Source organism: Perna viridis, chromosome 9 (assembly GCF_037379345.1).
Source record: "Perna viridis isolate PV_CMFRI_1.1 ecotype Kerala chromosome 9, ASM3737934v1, whole genome shotgun sequence".
In the NCBI taxonomy this organism is placed as follows: domain Eukaryota; kingdom Metazoa; phylum Mollusca; class Bivalvia; order Mytilida; family Mytilidae; genus Perna; species Perna viridis.
This window is the reverse complement of record NC_142453.1, coordinates 23,436,641-23,462,623: the sequence shown is the minus strand read 5'-3', so window position 1 is coordinate 23,462,623 and position 25,983 is coordinate 23,436,641. Positions and strand designations below refer to the sequence as shown.

The 25,983-nt window shown below is 32.7% G+C and overlaps 2 protein-coding genes across 6 annotated transcripts; one reads left to right on the top strand and one right to left on the bottom strand.

Moving 5' to 3' along the window:
- The first annotated feature begins 474 nt into the window (after positions 1-474).
- On the top strand, positions 475-7,290 carry LOC148607405 (sigma intracellular receptor 2-like). The gene is made up of 3 exons (XM_088543999.1): positions 475-628; positions 2,378-2,522; positions 4,542-7,290. The coding sequence occupies exons 1-3, from the start codon at positions 518-520 to the stop codon at positions 4,796-4,798; spliced, it is 513 nt and encodes a 170-aa protein (XP_088400125.1). The 5' UTR covers positions 475-517; the 3' UTR covers positions 4,799-7,290.
- On the bottom strand, positions 7,078-25,529 carry LOC148607404 (monocarboxylate transporter 12-like). Of its 5 annotated transcripts, XM_088543996.1 has the most exons (7): positions 25,387-25,483; positions 19,668-19,737; positions 13,545-13,761; positions 10,788-10,931; positions 9,730-10,500; positions 9,252-9,302; positions 7,078-7,261 (listed from the first exon to the last, which is right to left on the bottom strand). In XM_088543996.1, exons 3-7 carry the CDS (start codon positions 13,735-13,737, stop codon positions 7,143-7,145), a joined length of 1,278 nt encoding a protein of 425 aa, XP_088400122.1. In that variant the 5' UTR covers positions 13,738-13,761; positions 19,668-19,737; positions 25,387-25,483; the 3' UTR covers positions 7,078-7,142. The 5 variants fall into 5 exon arrangements, with proteins under 5 accessions (XP_088400122.1, XP_088400120.1, XP_088400124.1 ...); XM_088543994.1 differs by lacking the exon at positions 19,668-19,737 and having other exon boundaries at positions 25,387-25,529; XM_088543998.1 differs by lacking the exon at positions 19,668-19,737 and having other exon boundaries at positions 13,656-13,761; positions 25,387-25,529.
- Positions 25,530-25,983: the final 454 nt, after the last annotated feature.

Genomic DNA, 25,983 nt, shown 5'->3' with positions numbered 1-25,983 from the left:
TTATTTGCCATTTTTGTCAATTTCACACATGAAAATGACAATATTCCAATAAAGAGCAGGGGTGCCAATCCCTTTCAACTTCCAACCCTTTTGGATCCAGATCCGCTACTGGAATGAACAATTGAAACTTTTTTTAAACAATTTAAATGGTTAACATGGAAAAATGCTGCAATAAATAATATATATATTTTGCAATGTCAATAGATTATTCGCAATATTTAAAATTTGTCACATGCAGTTCATTGATTCGTTGCAATCGTTTTACTTTTTAATCATGCATTTATATTCCCATGATAACTTTTTTTACCTCTACATTTGAATTTATACAACTATTATTTATATTTCGGTCGACATTTTTTGTCTTAAACCGTTAGATATGGTTCCGAAGTTATATTTGCATCTACTAATATTCAAAACTTCCGCCTCGTAAACTTTTTAAATGCCTATGTTTACATAAATAAACAACATAGCGTCCGTTGTGTTTAAACTTAATACGCTATTTACATTAAACAGCAATATGGCTGCCGTTCTAGATTTTATATTTTTATGTTACTTCGTAACGCATATTCCTATATCAATTTTCATAGATTCGCAAGTTCTTCTTCCAAAATGGATTTTTCCAACACAGGTAAAATATGAACAAGATATATGTGTGAATTTACGAGCTGTCAATGGTAATTCGATTTTAATCTGTGTTTTATCGGTTGGTTATTTATAGAGATATTTATTGATTTGTAGTATATCCGTCTTCATCAACTTATTTACAGTCTACTTCATAGTATCTCTGCATTTTGTTACATGTACATGCTGATGCTAGTAAGCTCATGCGCTCAGATGTGCAATCAAGATGCATATTCTGGGATCAGATGGTTGGGGAAAATGTTAAAGCATTTCAATGAAAATTTATTAAAAATGTCATCTGAAACGCAGAAATTGCATTACCATTCCTTTTTTAAGTCTCAGTAATACTTGGTATAAATTATTTGAAATGCATTGAAATTTCACTATCAATAAAGAAATTACTTCTATTTTTTCGGACTAAGAAGTAATAACCTCAAATGCGTGGTACACACTAAATAACCTGCATATGCATCATGGGCAAACAGACCGAAAAAAATGAAAGTCGTTCCTAATAATTCAATTTTAGTATCAAAACTTATAGGGAGAAAACTCACGTATTCCCCTATCATTTTATTGTAACTTTTAAATCGCTTTTCTACATCCTCGTGCGTATATTTTAGATATGATTGTGTTTCAAGCTCCGAACAGCGTCTGACGTTCTAAATTCACTCTAGACGCTGCAACCAGACGCCCCTCTCATAATTTTACGCAATGTTATCCTATTGTCAAACGACGTATGAATTACACCCGAGAATTTCGAAAGGCTTGTCTGCAGCATTAGTAAAAAGGGAAACGAACGTCCGCCGCTGCGTGGAGCTTTAGTGGGTTTGTGGTCAAGACGCGGATCAATGAAGCATGCGATAAAAAAAAGAACAAAAACATGACGAGCTAATTTAAGAATTAAATTGACTTTTCTGGGGCGTAACTAGGCCTGTTTTAGTTGTACGCAAAATTACGGCGAGTGGTCGGGGGGGGGGGGGGCGCACAAGGTCCCCAGTGAGTGCGGCAAGGCAAAGCCCTGAGGGAATCTCCTGAATTTTAACGATTTTGGAGCCAGTTTTTCAGAGCCTATACTACATTCATGGTATGCATATGTGTTAAATAACCTTTATTTCATCTTTAAAATGTGTGTTTTTATTTTTGTTACTTCTTCCGAAAGTACGCAACTGTGTATTTGCGTATAGGCAGCTACGCCCCTGGTTTTTAGCTCACCTAGCCCAAAGGCCAAGTGAGCTATTGCCATCACTATGTGTCTGTCTTCCGTCGTAATCGTTCGTAATTTTTTTCTAACATCTACTCTGAAACGAAATAGATTGTAACCAAACTTTGCATGAATGTTCCTGAGAGTATTTTTAACAATCTGTATGTAGGGATTTTTGATCTGGCAAAAACATGGCCACCGTTTTACTGAAAATAGATCGTAGGAGTCAAATTTTAGAATTATGCAAATAACTCAAAAATATTTGGCTATCGTTTCTAGAAATAGACCATAGGGGTCAAATTGAAGAATTATGCAAATAACTAAATATAGTTGGGTTTAGCTAATATCTGGCGCGGATTAAAATTGTTCAGCATGATTGGATTACCTACATGTACGTGAATGCCGAAATTTCCAGAAAGATCCGTTGACAAACGAATGAGTTATGGGTCCTGAAATAGTTTTCTTTCGGTTTCTATATATGTTCATTGAATATTTCCTCACGCAGCTTTCGGGGTATAGATATGGCAACCTGATTATATGGTATTACTTTTCTAGGCATTAGAGCTGAAATCATGGTACTGCACGACTTTCAAAGATACGATGATGATGAACCCACCAGCCTGGTATAAAGTCTTCGTTTATTGTGAATTTGTTTTTCAATTTCCTTTCTTCTTCGTAGCTATTTATGCATTTATGAAAGGTGAGTTCATAACTATGTTAAAGAGTATTATATACATGTACTTGTATATGCAGGAACGAATGCGAATATTTGTAATTTTTATTAGATTCTGGACAATAACAAAACTTGTTAACATGTTGATATGTTATATGATATTTCTAACAAATATTTTTTTTTTATAGTTTTATTCCATTTTAAGGACATTCACCAGCCCAGTCAAACTTGTCTGACTCGAACTATATATGATATATTTTTACCGAAAGCAGTACCAACAAAACTCCAAATCCCAAAAACACTTAGATTTCATTCTTTGTATTAAAGAGTAATCAAGGGAACAAAGGTTATAGCGGTCATCAAAAGAATGTAATCCAGGAACAAAGACCAGACATGGAAAACAGACATACACAACAAAAAAACATAAAGTAACTAAAATCATACATACAAATTAACAAAAGCAAATGAGCAACTCGGACTCCACTAGAAACTGGGAGCATGGACCAAGTGCACCGGTAGGGTAAGCGTCCTCTGCTTTTCTAGAAACACCCGCCGAGTTGCTCATAAAAATTCAGGTCCGGGGTAGACAAACGAGGAAAGGAAAACCATGACCCGTTGAATAAATCAGTTTTCATGATGCAGATGGATACACCGTAACGATCCACGAGTTCACGATGACGACCATAAAACTTCTGTAGTGATGATTTCAATCTTGTAGCAACATAACTCTGTTAAACATGATAGCTCCTTTGACAAATTTTGGTAGAACTTACTGGTGCTTGATTTGGCTTCTTATTTTTGGTTCGTAAACTTTCAATGTATTTTGTTCTAATGACGCAGGTGCGAGATTGCTCCTTGAATCACACATACAACACATTAAAATTGTTAGTATTTACATATATAAGGGACTTATCGATCCTAACTCCTAGACGATATGGGTGTTCTAGTTATGTCATTTAGTTGAAAACTTTTTGCTTATATTTTAGTACGTTTTCTTATAATTTTTACCCACGACGTGTTTGACAAACGAAACAATATCGTTTAAATCATGTGTCTAGGTACTGTCAATCTCATGATTGACAGAAATAACACATGTGATCTAAGTATAGAAAACAGTTAATTTTATTAGTTCTTGCTCTTTAGAATTATGACATTCAATCCATTTTTTATAATAACTGTGTGAATATCAATGCACGCTAACAGTACCAAAAATCGTTCGAGTATAAAACGAGTCTCATCAATTAAATTATTGTGCTGGTATTCATATCACGGGATAAGAAACTGTTGACATTAAAAGTAAGCGCATGAGCATTGAATTTACTGTTCCATATTTTTACTACTTCTTCTTAAGGAGGTAGACCTAGGGTAAGGGACACAACTCTTAAAAATAGTTGGAGCATTTTACATCAGTCTTATATAAGCATCCAATTAACTTGGATTTATTTTATTCTGCTTCAAGCGAAAGCTTGAGAGGCTTTGGTGAAATTGAATATAATACAAACATATCACTGATTTCATGAGTTATGTCCCTTACCCTAGGTCTACCTCCTTAATATGAAACAGCCTGAATCGTACTTGAAATTTCTGTTCAGACAAGCTTTCTGATTAGAAGAAAAACAATAGCTATCTGATTTTGACACCATCAACTTTATGGCATTCCACTCCTTTTTTCATATAGGAAATGCTTACAATATTTTTTCTGTCTATTTGAAATAACCTCATTGCTCATGGTACACACTTGAAATAACCTTCTTTGCAAAGTGTGATTACGTGGTTGGGTTTTATAATAAAGGAAATTGTTCCGCGGTTTATAAATAATGTCAAATGACACAAACCAGGCTATTTCGTATTATCTGTTTAAAGATTAGAAACAATTTTTACAATTTGATTTATAGTGGATTCAAATCAAAATATTAATTCTTTAATTCGTTTACTAAATAAAGAAAAGCAACCAATCAGAAAGCATGTTACAAATCCAATTAAATTATTTCTTTACAGACAAAAATATAATAGTCATTCCTTAGATATCATCTTCTATCATTCCAGGTGTAAAGAACTGTAAATGGATAAGAACACCAATGATAATCTACTCAACTCACGTTGCCACGACAACGGCCGCCATTTGTTACCACATCATGTACAGTGATTTTAAATCAAAGAAAGCACCACAAACACCTCTACAACGGCAGACCCTGTTAATGTTTTATTTTCCATATTTATTCATTCCAATGCTGATACTGACCAACTTTATTTTCAGGAACGATCTAGTCACTAGCAACACAACCAAAAACAAAGCGGAGTAGTGTACTATTGCATTTGACATTCGCAGACCTATAACCGCTTCCTGATTCACTATGTATCACTCCGCTAGCTTATATGAGATCCTCTTCACATGATGTGAATTCATAACAAATCCGCGAAGATATTCTCTTTGTACTGTACTAATTTAAAACAAGAGGCGGGGTTCAGGAATGAGCATAGCAGAGGTGTAAAAATATACCCTTTGCGAAGGAGATTGATACTATTGTGTACTTTATTTAACAATTTCATGCGTGTATATATATATACATGCATGTCCAGGAAATTGTTAAATAAAGTTGCGAAATGATACCTAGTAAAACACAAGAGGTTTGGTCTACAAAGAAAAAAAAATTTACTGAGGAACCAATCTCATGTATATCTGTAACTTCTGCATTCTTTGATACAGTAAAACCTGTCAACCAAACCCTGAATAAATCTGTGTATACCTGATTACGACTGCAGACCTAACATTTCAATTTCAAATACAATTGAACCTTATATAATCTAAACACATTCCTTAACTTAACATATCTTTCTTTTCCAAAAGGGTTGGTTTAAACAGGTTTCACTGTATTATTCCCTTAAAATTGTCCAGAAAGAAATTCAGAGACAGGCACAATATGTCATACAGTTGAAAATTGATATTTAATATCTAAGACTCTTTCTTAACATTGCTTCACCACACAGTCAATATCTCATTTGAAATTAAACAAAGACAGCTACTCCAGTTCGGATTCTTTGGGGTTTTTTTTCAATTTCTTTCGGCGATCTTTGTTTTCAAGCAATTCGATTGGTCCAATAATCAGTTGAGAACAAATTGTAGGAAACGTCATATTTCATCCATCCGGGCACACGTTTCTATTTCAAGGAAATTAACCCTAACTTGTTCAAAATAATAACTTGTTTTGCTTTAGTTTCGATTTGTTTTGTACACGGTGGTGGGCAATACATAAAAACAATGATATTTGGTTTTGACACGTTCTATTGTACACTTTACAATGATGTAAGGGTCTTGTAAATGAGTATCACGTGACATTTAGGATCGACGTTTACTGGAACCGTTTTTAGATTGTTACTTGTAAACATCATGTTTGATTCAAAGACAAGAATTTTGTTAGGAGTTTTTAAAGTACATTATTGTCCCATGTCAAAGTATTACGGCATTGCAAATTTGTATAATATGATTAAAATAAGATCTTTAAAAACCGTATGGTTACAAACTACTTACGTCACTTTTAATAATTTCACTATGTTTATAGTGTCATGGAGCTTCTACCTAAGTTTACCCCGAAGGAGACTATGTTTTACCTTTATGCTGTATGTATACACTAACAGCTTTGATTAGGTTTACTACAAAAAAAAAAACTGAACGGGCATCATATTTCGTAAAAAAGGAATCACCATACAGTATTCCTAAAAACTAAATTTAATTACAGTGACAATTTTATGTACAAATACGAGAATATGATTCGTTGCTAACATCTGATTCATTTACTATGGAAATTTGATTTGTACTTTTAACACGGTGACATATTAAACAGGTGCACTAAAATGTGTGCAAGATTATTTTCGTTCATTGGTTAAATTAATGGGATGTGTAACCTTAATTATCGACATTGAAATGATATTTTCATTTCCATTTTAATATCACTTGTAACGTGGCAATAAACAACAATGATTAGTATCGGGAAGTAGCTTAATCCTTCAGTCAGATTGTAATAGGTATGAAGTGACGCGTAATCGAAGATTCAAATATTTCATTGGGTTGAAAATTATGCATAATACTTTCATGATTCTGTTTATATGTGTATTTTTGTGAAAGTTATATTGAGTTACCTAAGTCACCCATCTAAAAATATGAATGTGTGCTACCCATAGATAATTTTATATACATGTATGATATTGTGGTATGTTTGATAATTGTTATCTCCTTTTATTGGTAGTATTTTCATTTAATCACCTCAGGCAGCGTTTGATATTATTCGTTTTTGAGATTTCAATAAAAATAAAAGAGTAAACTGATGTTTTTTTACTGCTGTTCAATATAATTGATAGTCAGTTATTTTTGCCTGATTGATTTACCTATCAGCTGATGAGTTATTTATAGAATTAAGTGAGTTTTATTATTACAGTTTTATTTAGTTTGGTTTTCACATTTGTGATGTATTATGTTTTGTTTTCAATTGATTTGATATGCTGTTTAGAAAGATATTTATACGGATTAATTTCAGGGTGTTTACTGTATTAAAATGTCACGCCGAACTATAGAAAAATTAGACAATGATGTTTAACTCTTTAACACAATAACAAAACATAACAATTGAAATGACATAGTACATAGTAAATTCATTCTTTGTCCACATAAACATTTATTTTGATTTCTTCTTGTACCTGAGTTTGTTGTTTATCAACATGAAAGCACTTGTTACACAACTCAACTAATGCTCCTGCTATCAACGACAACCCTACAATAAAAATATCTTTTCATGTAAAATCTTATTTTTTTGTCATCACAGAATCATTTCTTTTTCATTTCAGTTTGACAGAGCCATTCAGTGGAATCTTTTTGAGTTTTTTTTTGTTCATAAATAGGGCACATGAATGCATAAAACATGCTGAAGGAGGGCCTACTTTACTTAAGATTTTGACGTTTACATGATCACTCGGTAAATTTAAAATGTCCCTTCGTGTTTAATGCTAAGAACATTTTGTAACAATACAGTATGTTACATTACATGCCAACCTTAAAATGCGAATAGATGACCATAAAATAAATGACTAATTAATAATGTTCATTTTTTTCAAAATAATCTTTTTTGTAAAATACAAACACGTTTTCATAAAATATAATAATTTAAAAAAAAAACATAATTTATTCGAAGACAATGTAGGAATATGTTAATAAAACATTATATTAAATAATTATGTTTATAAAATTAAAGGTAGTGTTGATGCAATAAGTTGTTTATAATTATGTGACAAAAGGCAGAATAAAGTTGTCCTTTAACACACAAAAACTGGACGGGACAAATCTTGTATCTTTAACAAATCAACATTAAAACCGAACAAACAATATCTTTAAAAAAATAGCCGACGCAGTAAAATTTGTTCTTTTCACTTATAATTTTCTATCTTCAGGAAATAACAGTTGGCCTGCATTTTCAATTTTCGATACAGTTTTTTTAACTTCACTTAGTAATCAGTATTAGGCTAATCGGGAAACAGAATTGCGATCAGGTGACTTGCGTTTCCATGGAAGAGAGTCATTAAGGTCAAAGAGTAAAAAGCGAAACTATACCGACTGCGTCGAAAAAAGGAATGAAAATCCAATTGATGATGATCAGTGGAAACATAAACAGAAAAGATGTAGGTATCATTGACAGCAATGAGGTAGCAAACATTCCTTCGGGAATACTAGCACAACAAAGCATGCCAATATTTTGAATGTCTTCCGAGAGAAACCATTTAAGGCAAATGCACCTAACAACAAAAATTGTATATGACTAAAACATCTAGAGTCAACAAAAGATAAAAAAGGTCTATTTTCATCCACACACACAAAGGTATGACAGAGTATATCATTTAAACAAAAAGAAATAAACAATTCAAAATTATTAGTATAAAAAACAAAGAAAACAATAGATAATAAATGCAGACACTAATAGTCTCTTATGATAATAATTTTACAAAACCAAAACACCAATCACAGACTTCCAAAAGTAATATAGGAACGGAACAACGAAAATGAACAAAGAATTGCAAAAAACATAATAAACAGAGAGAATAAATTATATAAAAAGTTCCTTTTCACAAAGTTTTCTTAAACCTGTATCCTGAATAATTATTGGAAAGAATCCTAATTTTAATTTACTGACCGATTTCGATTTGCGGATTTCCAACTACTGTACATAAAACATTTCGAGTTGCTTTTCAAAAGCTCTATAGGATGCTCATATAATATAGTTGATCAATGTGAAAACAGTGAATGTTTCCTGCATATGGAGTTTTTATATCACAACTCATATGTTATGCCAGAGCTTGTCGTTACTATGCAGACCTTTTGTACCGCGCTAGACTTCTTACGATAAGGTTTCTTGAACAGATTTATGTTGCTACAAAATTGAAATCATCACTACAGAAGTTTTAAGGTCGTCATCATGTACTCGTGAATCGTTACGGTGTAAACATCTGCACGATGAGAACCGATTTGTCCAACGTGTCATAGTTTTCCTTACCTCTTTTGTCTACTCTACTTAGGTACCTGGTCCGTGCTCTCAGTTTTTAGTGGGGTCGAGTTGCTTATACTTTTGTTGCTTTGTATGTATCATTTTGGTTATTTTTTGTTTGTGTCTGTTTTCCATGTCTGGTCTTTGTCCCCGGATTACATTCTTTCGATTTCCAATAGAATCTTGGTCCCCTTGATTATAATGACTATCTGAACACATTTATACTCACCTGCAATAAGGAAAGACATTGAGTATGAACCTCCGTGATCAATTACTAAACCTAGAAATACAAGGTTTTGTTTCTTAGTGCTTAAATGAGAAAAAGTACAATATCACAAATATGCTAAGGAAGAAAAAATCTAAATCAAAGGTTTTATGACAAAATACAGATTATGTCATAAATATTGGGGAAAGTTCCATGTAATAAAACGTATATCATTTTTCAAATGTCCTGCAATAGCAGTTCCATATCAAAAAGCATTTCCAAAGAAAAAAAAACTAGCAAAATTTATGGAGTTAATCAAAAGCATATTTCAGTGTTGTAGTACAAGGTCTATTTTATTAAGTTATTTAAGGATAAGTTTCAATTCGAAAAACACAATGTTACATCATGCAGCCGGTACATCAACCTTTAAAGGGCTTATTATGTCTTATGTCATATAATGAGCGAAAGGCGAAAACATATTTGTTTGCAACCATTACGTTACCTCCTAAAGGTGGTCCTATCAGTGTACCAAACCCGATAAACATCATCACGTAACCGGTTCCCTGTGCTACATGTTCGGGACCAGTCATCCGCAAAACAATAGAGTTCAGAACAACATAACAAGTGCCCGTGTTCATTCCTAACACTACAGAATATACTAGTTTTAAAGCGTGGTTATTTATGAAAAATGGAACCACAATTGTCAAGCTCCCTAAAAGCGCATATGAAATGAAATAAACTATATCTTCGCTAATGTGGTCATTATTTATTATGAAACCAAGAAGAATCCTGCTAACACCACCAGTAACACCAGCCAACGAAAGAAACCAAGCAGTTTCAGTCACCGCAGATCCATTTTGTACTGAATACTTTGGAAAATGGAGATATATGAGGAAGACACCAATACTACACAGTGCGCAAGATAAACACAAAGCAAGTAGCGGAATGTTTTTGAGCACTGTTGGACTGCATGAACACATGGAATTATGACTTGTTCTACTTTTGAGCTTTCGTCCTCTTTTAGCTGCCAATTCTATCCTTGAAGGTTTCATTAATGCTCCCAAAATACACCCTTGTAGCGTCAGGCCAGCAAACAAAATAAAAAATCCTGTATAACCATATATTTCATGAATCATTTGGAAAAGTGGACTGAAGACAAACGGGCCAATACTTGCTCCTGAAACTGCTATTCCTGTAGCAATTTTTCTCAGTCTTTCAAAGTTAAACGCTAGAACTATGTACCCTGTGTTGTAAAGTATACCCATACCAATACCTGTAATAATGAAACAGAGTTATTAAGTTTCTTCAGTTTGCCAAAAAAATAAGTTTCGAAATGATTTTTTTTAAATTCCTTTTCATAATTTAACTTGGCTTGTAACTGAAATTTATTTGAAAAATGTGATATAACGCACTGGTTAAAAAGCTTTATGAGTCACTATTTACTCAGTATCATAAAAATACCAAGTTTTTAAAAATAGAAATAAAAAGAAATAGTTCAAACTGATTTTGAGAATTATCATTGAAGAAATGTTAAGGGTATATTTTTTATACCAAACGTACCTCCACATAAACCAAAAAATATGAACGCCAATACTGCGTCATTGACAAAAGCTGTAACAATGAAGGATGTTGTTACAAGGATTGACCCAATGATGAACGAATCTCTGCAGTTCCATCTACTTATCAGAAAGCTGGCCATGGGGCCTACAAAAATAACAATAGGATTTTTTTATTATCCTTTTTATCCATACATCTCAAGGTAAAAAATCACTGAAATCGACAAATAAGACATTACGCATTATCTATTAAATGCATGAATTAGTATTACCCAATTTCAAATGTGTTTGACCTGTTTCACCTCGTCATAGATTTCCTTTCCTCTTACGTCTGCCCCAGACTTGCCATTTTTGCGCAATTCGGCGGTTGTTTCTAGAGAGGCAAAGGATGCACCTAGTCGATGCTCCAAGTTTGTACTGGAGTCAGCGTTGCTAGTTTATTTTTTTTCTTTGTATATGCTATGTTGCTTATTCCATGTTCTTGGTTGTGTTTGTCTGTTTTCCATGTCTAGTTTTTATCCTTTGATTACACTCTTTTGATTTCCACTCAAATCATGCTCCATAATTACTCTTTAAATACGATGTATGTAAGGCTCTGCTAAACTCAAAATGTAATAATTATTAAGGTAATTTTATTCAATTAAGATGTTAAGAATGCAATTAGTTTGTTCCTTAAAACTTTGCTTAATGATTATTTATACTATATTCTACATTTGTACACGTTTTCTTCCTTTACCAAACATGTTACTACAGCCGTAATTTGCTAACCACAGAGGTGTAAACATCGAAGTTTTAAATAAATGTACAGATTTAACAGAACAGAGTTTTGTTCGGATTTGCAAATAAGCTGTAGCCAAAATATCTAGTACAATGCAAGCTAGCAATAATTTGTGAAACATTGCCTGATTTGAATGGAAAAATTAATATTTTATGTTTATTGGTATTGGTATCAAGCAGAATCATTGCTTAATATATCTCAGTTCATCTATATTTAATGAAATGGCGATTGTTTGAAGAAAAGTAATGCTAGCTTGCATTTGCTGTTCTCTTGATTACTCTTGCACAGAACAATACATGTAAGAACAGTACTATATGAATGTCAGACTTGACAGCTGTAATGTTATTCTAAAACATGTTGCTTAAACTTTTGTTGTTAACGTTTTATAGAAGTTATAAAACATATTTCCGTTTGTGCTGCTTGTCTGTTATCAGATGCAAATAGCAATGCTTCAGCGCTAAATTTGATGTATTACATGTATTAACCCTATGAATAAAACATTTCTCTTTCAACTTTTTATTCAATATGTGAATGTTAATTTCAATGTATTTTGATTTTGTTACTTTTGTCTCTTATATAGTTCTTAAACTTCCCGTTCTGTGGTATATGGGAATGGGGAGATGGAGTATTTGAGATTGGGAATGGGGATTTGAATAGGGAGAATCAGAAAATAGGTTTAAAAGTTGTTATTTTTGTAATAAATATAAATGAATATATTGAATTTATTTAAATAAGGGTAACAACAAAATTACCGAACAATTATTCATAATCAAGTAAAGTCAAAAATAAATCTGGCAAAATAGATATTACACCATAAGAGCAGCTAGTACCGCAATGTTTCTGACTTGGTTAAGGCATTTCAAACGAAATTGTGGGTAAAATCTAGGTTTTAAAGTGCGCAAAACCTCTTTCTTCCATGGCGTGAGATTAAATAGCATTTTCACATGCTATTGCGTCATAATCAGTTAATCAGCGGTAACATCAGAACAAAGAACAATTTACAAAAATAATCACTACTCATTACTTTCGAAGAAACTGAGTATTTTGCTTACACTACCGGCGCTCCTGATCCATGCTCCCAGTTTTTAGTGAAGTCCGAGTTGCTCATTTACTTTTGTTACTTTGTATGTATTATTTTAGTTACTTCATGTTGTTTGTTGTGTTTGTCTGTTTTTCATGTCTGGTCTTTGTCCCTGGATTACATTCTTTTGATTTCCGCTAGAATCTTGGTTCCCTTGATTATTCTTTCAACCAATTACTGATATCTAAGAAAGAATTTAGTAAGAGACCTTTGAGACGCATGTTTTCATATCTCTGATTTAAGAGTCTGTTACGCTGATATTTATGGCTTTCAGGGAAATCAGAATAATTGGTACTTGCTCTAGTGTAGCGAAACAATCGTAAAATATAAACACAATATGCAGGAGATGAATATATATTGCTGCACAGGTAATGACAATTTATGATATTTAAATTAAAGTCGTCTCTTTTATCATAAATCTTAGTGCCGAGATGACCAATGTCGTCAAATTCGAAATGTAGGTCCAAAAGAGATGCAGAACAAACAATTACAGTTTACATGTTGAAGAATTGAAATACATATAAATTTAGATACAAAAAGTTATAATATTATAAAGAAAAATGCAATGGGGATTTTTTAATTGGGAATGGGACTGGGTACAAAGTCCGAAGGTGAATAGGGTTTAGTATCTAATTTAAACCTAAATTTTACACCTTTCAAGAGCTGTATGATGCTGCTTGATGATGTTTTGAAGTATTTAGTGTTATCTTCTGAGAACAGTCATACCATGAATATATATGTTAATTGATTTTGCAGTCATACCATGAATATATATGTTAATTGATTTTTCTTATAATCTGATTTTGTCGTGCCTGACTGTGTTTCATTCGATACTACCTTCAAACTTTTTTACCTAATCATATACATGTATATGGAAATAATTAGCATAACAGCTTATATACCTGAAATTCCTTGACAGAACAAGAAAATGGATCCTATCCACGACGTTAGGCTGATACTCTGTTGGAATTTCTCAAGAAATACGATGTGAAATAAACCAATAGCATACATACTGTATCCTGCTATACAGTGACCAAGAAATGAAGCTAGTAACGTTAGCCACGCCCTTCCGGTATCAGGTTCTGGTAGATGCATGATTGCCGGTTATTGTGCCTTAAACTATAAATAAAGATATTGCGTTACATCGCTAAATATTCAACACATGGTTATCACGTGTCTCCATTTCTTGCGACTAAATAATTTAATTTCAGAAACAAAACACGGTTTCTGATTGGATACAAAATTTCCTGTATCATCTCATATACCAAATTTTGTAATGACTATGACGCCATCAAACTTTTTAAATGATTTACTCGTTGAATTTTGGAAATTAAATTAAACTATAAGAAATGTCTGTTATATCTGAAATAATTTCAATGCCCGTAGTGCACTCTTAAAATAAGCTGCTATGCTTTAGTGTGTACAAGTGATGTATGTTATTACTTCGTAGACCGAATAATTATAAGTTTCTACCTATGATAACCATATGATAATTATTTGTTTTTTTAGCTTTATAATATATGCCTATAATTGGTAAGTGAGAAAAAATATATCCAATATTCATTTGCTGAAACACGATTATTATGTCCACTTAATTTGTTTGATTTTCATATCACACTTTATTCATTTGATACTTATTTTATACAATTTATTCATTTGATAATCATTTTACACTTTATTTTTATAAATCAAAGATGACATTTTTATATCAGAGCCTTTATCAGCTTTAGGCAGTTATAACAGTCCCAGAGACCTAAGCCTTGAAGGATGTCATTTACTGATAATGTGACCGATATGAAAAAAAAACGCATGTGATAATCTTTTTCTCATATACTCTACGTGTAAAATGTTGCAAATGCCCTTGCAAAATTTGATAATGTCTGCTCTTATACAGGAAGGTTTCATAATCCATATTAAGGAAGTAGACCTAGGGGAAGGGATGTAACTCTTGCAAATCATTGGAACGTTTGTGTAAAACATTTTATATCAATCTCATTTAATCATCAAAGTAATGATTTATTTAATTCTATTTCAAATGAAAGCTTGGTAGGCTTTGATAAAATTTGATATGATGTAAACATATTACTGATTTTAAGGGTTATGTTCCTTAACCTGGGTCTATCAACTTAATAGTTCAACAAAATAAAATGTAATCCTGAGCTGAGCTAGAAATTTTTTTCATAAAGGTTTCCAATGATAACGAATTTTATACATCTTTAACAGGCAGGATAAGGAAATTACATCAGAACATAAGTGTAATCTATGCCCCGTCTGTTCGATAATTTGTCATTACTACAAACATAAATGAATGATGTATTAAGTAGAATTCAACACACGGTCGTTGACTACTTGGGTTAATTAAGGCCTGTATGAAATGGAATCGAGCAGAAAATGAGACGTAATGACGTTATTGTTCTTCAATAATTCATATCGATCACAAATCTACTTCGTCATGATGGGAATGCTTGAAATTTAAAATTATAAAGTTTATATTTCAAGCTCAGGAATATGTTTCATATCGGGATACTGATGATACATGCTAGATGACCCACTAACAAATTACATATGAGAAACGAGTGTAGAGCTAGATATAATTTACAAACGAAACACGTGTGATATGATTATCATATGATTATAAGTTAACGTATGAGTCACATATGATTTATATTTGATTATTATATGGTTTTCACTAACGAATGATTTACATTTGTAGACCAATTTCTATATAGTACAATCATTTGTAATATATATATATAGAAAGGTCTGAAAAATTCCCAACGGTGTTAGAACTGTCAAATTTGCGATGCAAATTTTTGGTCATTCCCTCCGCGGGACTCGAACTCGTATCGCTGTGACATCTATGGCAACACCGCCTGCACAAAGTCCAGCGCCCTAGACCATTCGGCCAGCTAGGCTATATAAAAAATATAGATTTCGCTGGACGGGTCATTCCTTCTCGTAGGATTAATCTAGGACTGTAACTTATTACACGATGTATGGTAGTACGGGACAGTTCATTTAGATGTTAATATGTAGGATAGAGGTTATGTATATATATCTTCTCTGTATCAATTTGATCCGATGGAGCAGTGTAGCAAATAGAGTCGTCATATTCTGAGACGTTTATATATATAATAAGTAGTAGTAGTAGTAGTCCATGTAGTGATCATGGACAAATCCGCCTACATTAATGAGGCCGAGCGTCAACTTAAAGACGACCGTTTTTATATCAAATTAACAACAGACCCCACTCAATCCTTTGCGGACGAAATAAGCACCGAGTTAAACAAAACGTACGATAATAACCACATTGACATTAAAACTCTTGAATATCTCAAACCTGAAAATCCTAAACCTGGTCGATTCTACCTACTCCCCAAAATGCACAAAGTTAACAACCCAGGTAGACCTATAGTCTCTGCTAACGGCCATCCAACAGAGAAAATTTCGGAATTCGTGGACTTTCATCTAGGTCCACATGTTGAAAAACTTCCATCATTTATAAAAGATACGACTGATTACTTACAGAAGATGCAGGCTCTGAATCCCCTTCCACCAAACACCACTCTGGTCACTATGAATGTTACATCTCTCTACACCAACATTCCTCACTCTGATGGTATCGAGGCTTGCAGAGAAGTATGGGACTCTCGGGAGGTCAACGTTCCACCTACTGACTGCCTAGTCACTTTGCTCACAATGGTTTTAAAAAAGAACAATTTTACTTTTAATGGAGACCATTACTTACAAATAAATGGCACAGCTATGGGTACCAAAATGGCTCCGTCTTATGCCAACATTTTCATGGGAAAATTTGAAAAAGAACTACTTGAATCCTCTATAGAAAAGCCTCTGTCCTCGTATAGGTTTATTGACGACGTGGATATGAAGTGGACGCATGACGAAGAAGAACTAAATAATTTTATCGCTCGTGCCAACAATCAACATCTTTCAATTAAGTTCACTCACGAAACATCTGCTACTAGCATCTCGTTCCTCGATACTTCCAGCACCTTATCGGGGGAGAGCTCTCCACGGACCTATACTCGAAACCAACTGACACACATCAATATCTTATGCCTAAGAGCTGTCATCCATCTCACCTGACTAAGAGTATACCATTCAGTCAAGCTCTTAGGCTAGGACGCATTTGTTCAAATGACGACTCATTAAAGAAACGTCTAGGTCAACTGAAGACCAATTTAAGAAGAAGGGGATATAGATACAAGACCATCATTGAAGGGTTCCAAAAAATTCACGATATCCCAAGAAGTAGTCTGTTACAATACAAGGCAAAGAAAAAATGTAAAAGAACCCCTTGTGTTCTAACATAACACCCCTGCCTTAAAAACAGCCACAGCACCATTCGTGAGCACTGGGCCTCTGTCAAGAGAAACTCAACATTATCCAAAGTCTTTCCCAAACCACCTATGATTGCTTTCAGACAGCCAGACAGTTTGCGTAGTCAACTTGTGAGGGCTGAAATATCTAAGCCCTAAACTTGACTCCAGGCGAGAGTCGCTCCTGTGGTGACAAAAGATGTAAATGTTGCAACCAAATGCACCACTCGTCATCACTCACCAGCACAGTCACGGGGAAACGATACAAAATATTTTGCAACGTGCACTGCAAGAGTGCTAATGTAATATATTTGCTCCACTGTCCCATTTGTGGCCTTCAATATGTTGGTGAATCTAAACAGCCTTATCACAAGGGCTTGAACGGACACAGGAGCGACCTAACAAAAAAGCCTTTACTCCCAGTGAGTCAGCACTTCAGATTACCTAACCACTGCCTCGATGATTTCAACAAAATAAAAATCTTCATCGTGGAACAAAACACGATCTGGAGCAATCTACAGAGAGTGAAGCGGGAGGGATTTTGGATAAAAGAACTCCGTGTTTTACACCCACACGGAATTAACAAAAAACATTAAGTTCTTCCTATTTTGTATAGTTTCTTATAACTGTGTTTGTAAATATTTTTATTTTTATAGTTCAGTATTCAAGATTGTGTCTATAGCACCTGATTAGGTAGTGAGTTGTGTTCACAGACCATTTACTTTTATACACACTCTTCAGGCACTGAAGAAGGTCATTTGTTGACTGAAAATTTTACCCATTATATACATTATTATAGTGTGTTAACATCTTTAACGGTATCATTGCACAATCCTTTAGACTTATATAATTATTTTTGTTTGTGCTGCATCGTCATGACTGGACGATCCGATACCCATTAAGTTTGCTGGTTGGCATATTCCTTTAGACTTTATATATATAATTATATGTAAACCTTAATTTTACTTACATACTTTACGTTGAATACCTTTCTCAATGCTTTTTCAGTTATGTCACGCTTTATTAAGCGGAAATCAACTTAAGTAAAGAAGTAAAGAATGATCGTTAAATATGGGCATCCAATCACCATTACAGATTAAAATGGAAAATGGAGATATCCAAATATTATTATCAAAGACAATGGTAATTGGGAATTCGATTTTCACTGTCAGAGCAAAATTGAAATCAAATTGCTACTATCAAAGTGATTTCAATTATCATTACCAGAGAAAATAGAAATACAAGACTGACCAAGGGAACAAAGGTTATAGCGGTAATCAAAAGAATGTAATCCAGGGACAAAGACTAGACATGGAAAACCCACATATACAACAAAGAACATAAAGTAACTAAAATCATACATACAAAGTATCAAAAGCACCTGAACAATCGGACTCCACTAAAAAATGGGAGAATGGACCAGGTGCACCGGTAGGGTAAGCGTCTTCTGCTTTTCTAGAAACACCCGCCGAGTTGCTCATAAAAAGGCAAGTCCAGGGGAGTCAAAAGAGGAAAGGAAATCTACGACACGTTGAACAAATCAGTTTTCATGGCTCAGATGGATACACCGCAACGATCCACGAGTTCATGATAACAACCATAAAACTTTTGTAATGATGACTTTAATCTGGTAGAAACATAACCCTGAGACCATTTAAAAATAAAAATATAACATATAAAAATACAAACGTTCATTACTAACTTTCATTATCAGAAAAAAAAATAGAAATGCAACTATTGCTATTAGAGAAAAACAAAACAAATTAAATTATCAAAGAAAATAAAAAAAAAAAAAAACAACTATCACAAAATATTTTTATTGTCAAAGCAAATCATTAACAAATCATATTTATTTATTATTATCGGAGAAAATGGCTTCAATTGTATGCTTTTGAGTACCTTTAGATAGGGTTAAATTTCTCAGTGACGGCGCAAAGATAAGCATTGCTTTCCGTATTTAAATTATAGTGAAACCTGCCTAAACCGAATCTTTTTAGGAATAAATAATGTTTTCAGTTTAGTCCGCATTATGGTTTACACATAATTGAATTTGAATGAATTAACTGCAGAAAATGTCTGGTTTAGACAGGTTACCGTGTACTTAATGTAAAGACTGGTTTTTACTGTATACGAGTTTATCTGATATGCATCTACCGGAAGTTGTTTATAGTTTCAAGCATTGATTTAACCATAATGTCTCGCAACATTCAAATAGTATGTTATACGACATTAACTTGTCCCACTTTCCCAACCTTTCCTTTACATCTTACCGTAATGTGTACAGACAGACAGACAGACAGACAAACAGACAATCGGATTAACTTCAAGACATCAATCACATAAATCCATTTTAATTACTAGATCGTTAAGAATAAGAATCCTCACTTTGGCTATTGTTATACAGATACCATATAATCTCAAAATGCAAATTTTGCAAATATAGTCATGGAGTCAATTCAACTGATTTATATCACGTTATATCACTATAAACAGGCGATCGTTGTAATGTTCTATTTGATATTTACGCTTGATTGATTATGTGAAACTTGCCGAACATTTATATGTAAAAATACTATAACACAGGTATATAAAAGCTAAAAACTAAGTCCAAATAAATGATCTGTACAACGTCATTGATATACTGAAAGTATTTAACAAATCCTATTTAGACTGATATAGAGTGACCATAATGTGCCAAACAATACTATGCAGGATACCAACACTTATCATCGAATACGTCTAGTTGTTTGTCACGCTAGGAAAAAGAACGAATACAATCGATAAATAGAACACGTTTTTAACGATTCTGATAATAAATTATTGAGTGTAAAGAAAAATTCCGTAACGAAAAATGTTTCTACGGTAGAAAAAGCAATTTTTGAAAGCAGATCGAAAAAAAATAGAATGCTAAATATTTTGAATTTATATTAAAATTTACATTGGTAGATGTTATTTCTAAAGCAGATGTTCTGGAAATACCAATCAAATCACATATGTTATGTCCAAACAATAGAACCAGCCGTAGAAAGACGGGCATATATGCCAATTGAAATGTTATAAAAACACAATTTGCAGTCATTTCAATTCAAGTCAAATTTCGTTCACAATGACGAACTATAAAAAAAATCCATTGCTATCTCAAATGTTTATTACAGATAAAATATAGTGTACAAAGGATCGCATTAATCTTTAATAAAACATAAATAATATATTTTAAATTTCAAAAATTATATAACGAATGGAAACAACGAGTGTTGTACTGTAGAAATGCATCTGACACAATAGGAGTTTTTTTGTTAAGGAGTAATCAAGGGAACCAAGGTTATAGCGGTAATCAAAAGAATGTAATCCAGGGACAAAGACCAGACATGGAAAACAGACATACACAAAAAAGAACATAAAGTAACTAAAATCATACATATAAAGTAACAAAAGCAAATGAGCAACTCAGACTCCACTTATTTTTTAGCCAATTCTGGAGATTTTCAAAATACATGAACAACTCATGTATTCATTAGACCATCAGTTTACCTTAGTCTCTTTTTTAGTTAAGGAGGTAGACTTAAGGTAAGGGATATAAATCTTAAAAATCATTGGAACATTGGTATTCAGCATTTTACATCAATCTTACATAAGCATCTAATTAAATTGGATTCATTTTATTCTGCTTCAAACGAAAGCTTGAAAGGCTTTGGTGAAATTGAGTATGAGCAAACATATCACTGATTTCATGAGTTATGTCCGTTACCCTAGGTCTACCATATTAATCATATACCCTATTTCCCCATAGAAAAAAAAAACATTATACCTCTTGCCATCACCATTAGATTTGTCATCATTGCATCACTACAATGTTGACTCTAATCTTATACATATATATATATTATTATTTCGAATTCTTCAACATATCACATACTTTTTTTAACTAGATTAACTACAATTTTCAGATAAAATACGTTTAAGCCTACTTTTAAGCGTATTTCTTTATTAACGATATCCCCATCCCCAATACGTTGTCATCTATTCCATTTAAATGTTAGAATAGGAAGTGCTGTGTGTTCGTCACACAATATTTTATGCTATCATACCACATTTTGTAACATCAGATATAAACTTATTCTACATGTAACTACAAACAAAAACATTTAGGTTATGCAGTGTTATGTTTTCATGGTAAAGCAAATATAACATACATGTATCTGTTATAGCTATTGTCGAAAATGAAGGAATTCCGTACAACGGAAACATGTTAATGTATTCATCTTCTTTAGAAGTCAAATTTATATGGGGTACACTTTCCATTTCATAGTTTATTTATAAAGGGGATGGGAACTACGAAATGTCAGATTAAGATAGGGGGTTTCGAATGGATGATGTTGATTTTTTAATACATTCACAAGAAATCATAAGCATTAATTTCAAACTTTTATTAAATCTAATTGAAACAATGGTTTGAACATTAAAGTTTTCAATATGGGGAATGCGCAGTTTTTCTGGAGAATAAAGTACCAAATGCAGGGAAATGTAGTATTCTATTTTTATATTTAAAATTTTACATTTTAATGATGAACTGAGAGTATTTTGAATTAAATCTTGATATTCTGCCTGACCAAAGAAAGAAATATCTGAAAATGGGAAAAAATAAAAGACAAACATTTATCGGGTTCCCCGCAGATAACCTTATTGTACAACAGGTAAGTATTAATAACACAAATCAGCCTGCAAAAATGTATATTTCATACTACGAAATTATGTTTACACGCTTTTTGTTCTTGAAATTCCTAGAGAAAATTAACCCATAAATGGTTGTACAAAAAGAAAGTCATTGTAAGACCTTTTTGCAAAGTTTACTAGGGTGTCCATGCAAAACCAAGCAGTGGGAGGAACTTGACAAATTAAAAAAATAATAATAATTTTACCCATTTCATATTACAAATGTATCCTTTCTCAAAGTTGAATGTTGGCAATAAAAGAGAAATAAATGACATAGAAAGCATTGGAATTCATTGGAAAAGGGATATAACTGTTAAATTTGAGCAAGATTTAGTTGATTTTTAGGGCAACTTTAAAACCTTTTTCTGAGCCATCCATTGTCGACTCAAAACGAACCTGTTACTTATTGACATAATTTTGTTTTATACATTACACTGGAACAAAAAAATAGTTGGATAAAATTTACCCTGTCCAACTCATATCATAGGATCTGCCGAATTTTAACACGGACAGCCTCATAATAATCTATTTACTGTTTGTCCAAACTAACCCAGATGTTTAGAAAAGAGTATTGTAAACCATCTCCTTTGCATATTTTACGTGTATCTAAAAACAAACTGAAAAGTTGTCCTTCGTACAAACGCGATAAGTATCTTTAATGTTGGATGACTGATACAATATTTCAAAATACACAATGATGTTAAATCCACAGTTTACTATATTCAAACAGAGGTAAAACGTATACGGAAATACTCAATAAAGATTTTGTTTTTTTCTTTTTTTTTTTTCTTCTTTTGCTTAACTTGTTCGGTCGTTTAAGTATATTGTTTGTTTATTTAATATAATACCATGTATGAATGCAACGGACTCTAAGTTTTAATGAATGTGCTAAGTTTTTTGGGGGATGAGTGATGGAGATATTGATTGGTACTATCGGAAATAACAATGAAGGAAAAACATTTGCAGTCTACTTAGCAAAGCGAATTTTAAATTTGTCTCATGTATAGAGATTGTTCATGTGGTAATACTTTTTTTTTGTGTGTGTGTGTCACTTTTTATATTTGACATGATTGATTCTTTCTAGATGATGTACTAATTGATATACATGTAATATTGACACAGGATCATCATTTAAAAACAATGCAGTGTTAAAAAATCCGTCTTTTTGTATGCAGCATTTATATGAAAGGATTAATACGTGTTATGATATTTATTTTGCAATAAAATATACATATATACACATGTTCAATATTGACACGTGAATTTTTGCATATTTGTTAATACCAGATGTTTAGGTAAGTTAACAGTCAGGGCTGATAACCGGTTTTAGTATAATAATACCGTTTGAAATTACCGAGTTATTAGGGATGAGGCACGTTATGATAAAATAATAAACATCGTATTGTAACAGTTGCTTTCATTGCATTTTTCTGATAACATATATCACTTCTTTTCAAATCTACTTGAGCAAAGCTATTGTTCTTTCTTGCTTTAAACATTTTGCTTTTTTTAGTCAAATTGTGTAATAAGTAGCATTAGACTATTACATGGCATTTTCCACATTGCCCTCCATATCAGTTCGACACTCCTATACAACACCCGAAAGGTATTTGAGGGCTAACATCAGGGCGATTTGGAAAATACCATGGAATACCTATAATTTCAGTAGCGATAACATTGTTGCGGAGTATTGACGGCTTTAACCCGTCCAATACATTATATTGGACTGATTAAAATCCATATTCGCCTAGCGTATTAGACTAGTTAGTCAATAAAGGTATAATTGCGTAAGGTTTACCATATTGGCTGAGTTATTGGTTCGAGGCTAGCAATATTTCTAGCCGACGACCAATAACTCGGCCAATATGGTAAATCTTACGCAATAGTTTTATATTACAAGTAAAACCAACGAATAAAGCACCCTTAAAATATAATACATAAGCATAAAACGGTATAGAATTTACACTTTAATTTTGTGTACCTTACAATTTCTGGTCCATTTAAAAAGTACAGTCAAACCTCGGTAGCTCGAACTCCAAGGGACCATTGAAATGTGTTCGAGTTATTGGGAGTTCGAGAAATTGAAGTTTGAATATTTCCGGATTTTTTTTCGTTGCCGGTCCGAGTTCGACTTTATCGTTAAAAATTGCTTACTTCTTACGAAGTTGTGCTAGTTCGTGGATCCCTTTCATTCGCTTTCGGAAGATTATGTTGATTTGTGGACATTAAAAATGCTGTGTTCGCTTTTAAAAACGTTCAGAGTTCGAGTTCCTTGGTCAATAATTTGTTTTTATCTGATTTTTTTTCATGCTTTCATCATACCGACTTAGGAACATTCTCGAACATCAATCAGTACTATGTTACGATCAAAAATACCTAATTAGTGATGACTTAAGTATTACCTGTAATTAACTAAAATGACGCTGACTAATAATAGGGTTTCAGTTTTTCACACCTTTTATTATCCAAGCTGACAAAATGGCTGACGAGTTCGAGTTAGTGATGGTTATTCTCTACGATTTACTTCCAGACGGACCAACTTGTCAGTTCGGGTGTTCGAGAAATCGAACTTCCAGAAATCCATGGTTAGTTATATAGGAGAAAATTTTGGTACTTTGAATTGTGTTCGAGCCATCCGAGTTCGAGCGAGTGAAGTTCGACTGTATTGATATTCTACTACATTTAGGTTAAAATATAAAGATTTTCATTAAAACTTCAAATAAAAAACTATTGCTTCAAATATATAAATCACGAGATTGATTTTTTTTTTCACATGCGTTGGCTCAACGAATCCGATAAAATCTTTCCGCGTTAAGATGATTGTTCGTAATCTTATTGTTGCTATACCGTTTATGTCATTGTAATAGTAATAATGATACTGAAACAGCGTCCGGATAACAGCGATAATGTACTATTCTCATGCTTTTGTGTCAGCAAAAGAAATAAGAACAAACCAAAAATTATCCATATATTGACAAAATATTTTTGTAGCTCCTTTTATGAAAATCAAGCCGTTTTTTTTAGTGTTGTCTCATCAGTGTTGGATCCAAGGGGGTCAGAGGTTTGAGTCTTCTACCCACTTCCCGTTTGTTGGAAAAGTACATTTTAGTACATTTATAATACGAAAATAAATATATTAGCTTAGAACCCAATCTTACCTCGAAAACTCTCCATCAGCCTGACACAGAAATGTATAATTTAGTTCGGATAGGGCTGGTTTCACAGTATTTTTCTCGTTGACGATCGTATCAACGGTTGATTATACTTTAGAAATGAATTCATTCATTAAATGTCCTGAGTACTCTTTTTTGGTATAAAACCTGTTTGATTTCTAGAATCTTATTGATACCTGCTATTTAAACAAGAACTGAGAAGTATTTAAATTATAAACGTTTTTCAAATTGGTTTTATTATAAAAGGGTATCAACTAAGAACCTTTTTAAATCGAAAGTTCAATAAACTTTTTCGAAGATTTTTTCCAAGTAAGTTCATCTATTTTAAAAATCTCCTTCCTACATATAGAAGTAAGGCAACTTGACTTACATTTCAGATATTTGCGTTTTAAATTCGATATACATTTATAAAGGGATGAAGAAAGAATAATTGAATACGTATAAAAAAAATTTCAAATCTGACTTTGATCTATCTGCTAAAGTACAATTGGGTTGATTGATAACAAATTTAGACTTACTGTGAATAAAACTATTTATTCCTTCCTTCATTTGAACTATGCCAGTCATAACGAAACGGTGTACACAATGTTACGTATAGTAGATTTTTAAACACATTGCATGGATGCACAAATATGTACGCAATAAATGTCACTAATGGATGGACTCCGTACATAAATATTCAAAACATGCAATAGTATGCTGATACAAGTATTTTTATTAACGCAGTGAATTTGCTGATTAAAAGACGAAAACAAAAATTATTAAAAATTCTTTAAAAACATAGAGATCGTACTCATATACGAAATATTAATTCCAAGAGGATTTGAATGCATTTATTGAAAAACTAATCTACATTTACTAATCAAAGAACAGAAATCACGTTCAAATCTTTCATGGGTAATGTCCAATTTGTCAATAACCTTGAATGTTTGACCTTCAAGTAATGCGGCTGTCGTTCAAGCCGAAATCGTTAAAGTAAACATTGTTATATAGTACATAAGCATAAAACGGTATAGAATTTACACTTTAATTTTGTGTACCTTACAATTTCTGGTCCATTTAAAAAGTACAGTCAAACCTCGGTAGCTCGAACTCCAAGGGACCATTGAAATGTG

Bases quoted from the DNA above. Each gene is read 5' to 3' on its own strand.
- LOC148607405 (XM_088543999.1), top strand. From the start codon at position 518: ATGGCTGCCGTTCTAGATTTTATATTTTTATGTTACTTCGTAACGCAT. The intron at 629-2,377 runs GTAAAATATGAA...TTACTTTTCTAG, and splicing joins AATGGATTTTTCCAACACAG to GCATTAGAGCTGAAATCATG. The intron at 2,523-4,541 runs GTGAGTTCATAA...CTATCATTCCAG, and splicing joins TATTTATGCATTTATGAAAG to GTGTAAAGAACTGTAAATGG.
- LOC148607404 (XM_088543994.1), bottom strand. From the start codon at position 13,737: ATGCATCTACCAGAACCTGATACCGGAAGGGCGTGGCTAACGTTACTA. The intron at 10,501-10,787 runs GTACGTTTGGTA...TCATTATTACAG, and splicing joins ATTTTTTGGTTTATGTGGAG to GTATTGGTATGGGTATACTT. The intron at 9,303-9,729 runs GTAACGTAATGG...TTGTATTTCTAG, and splicing joins GATAGGACCACCTTTAGGAG to GTTTAGTAATTGATCACGGA.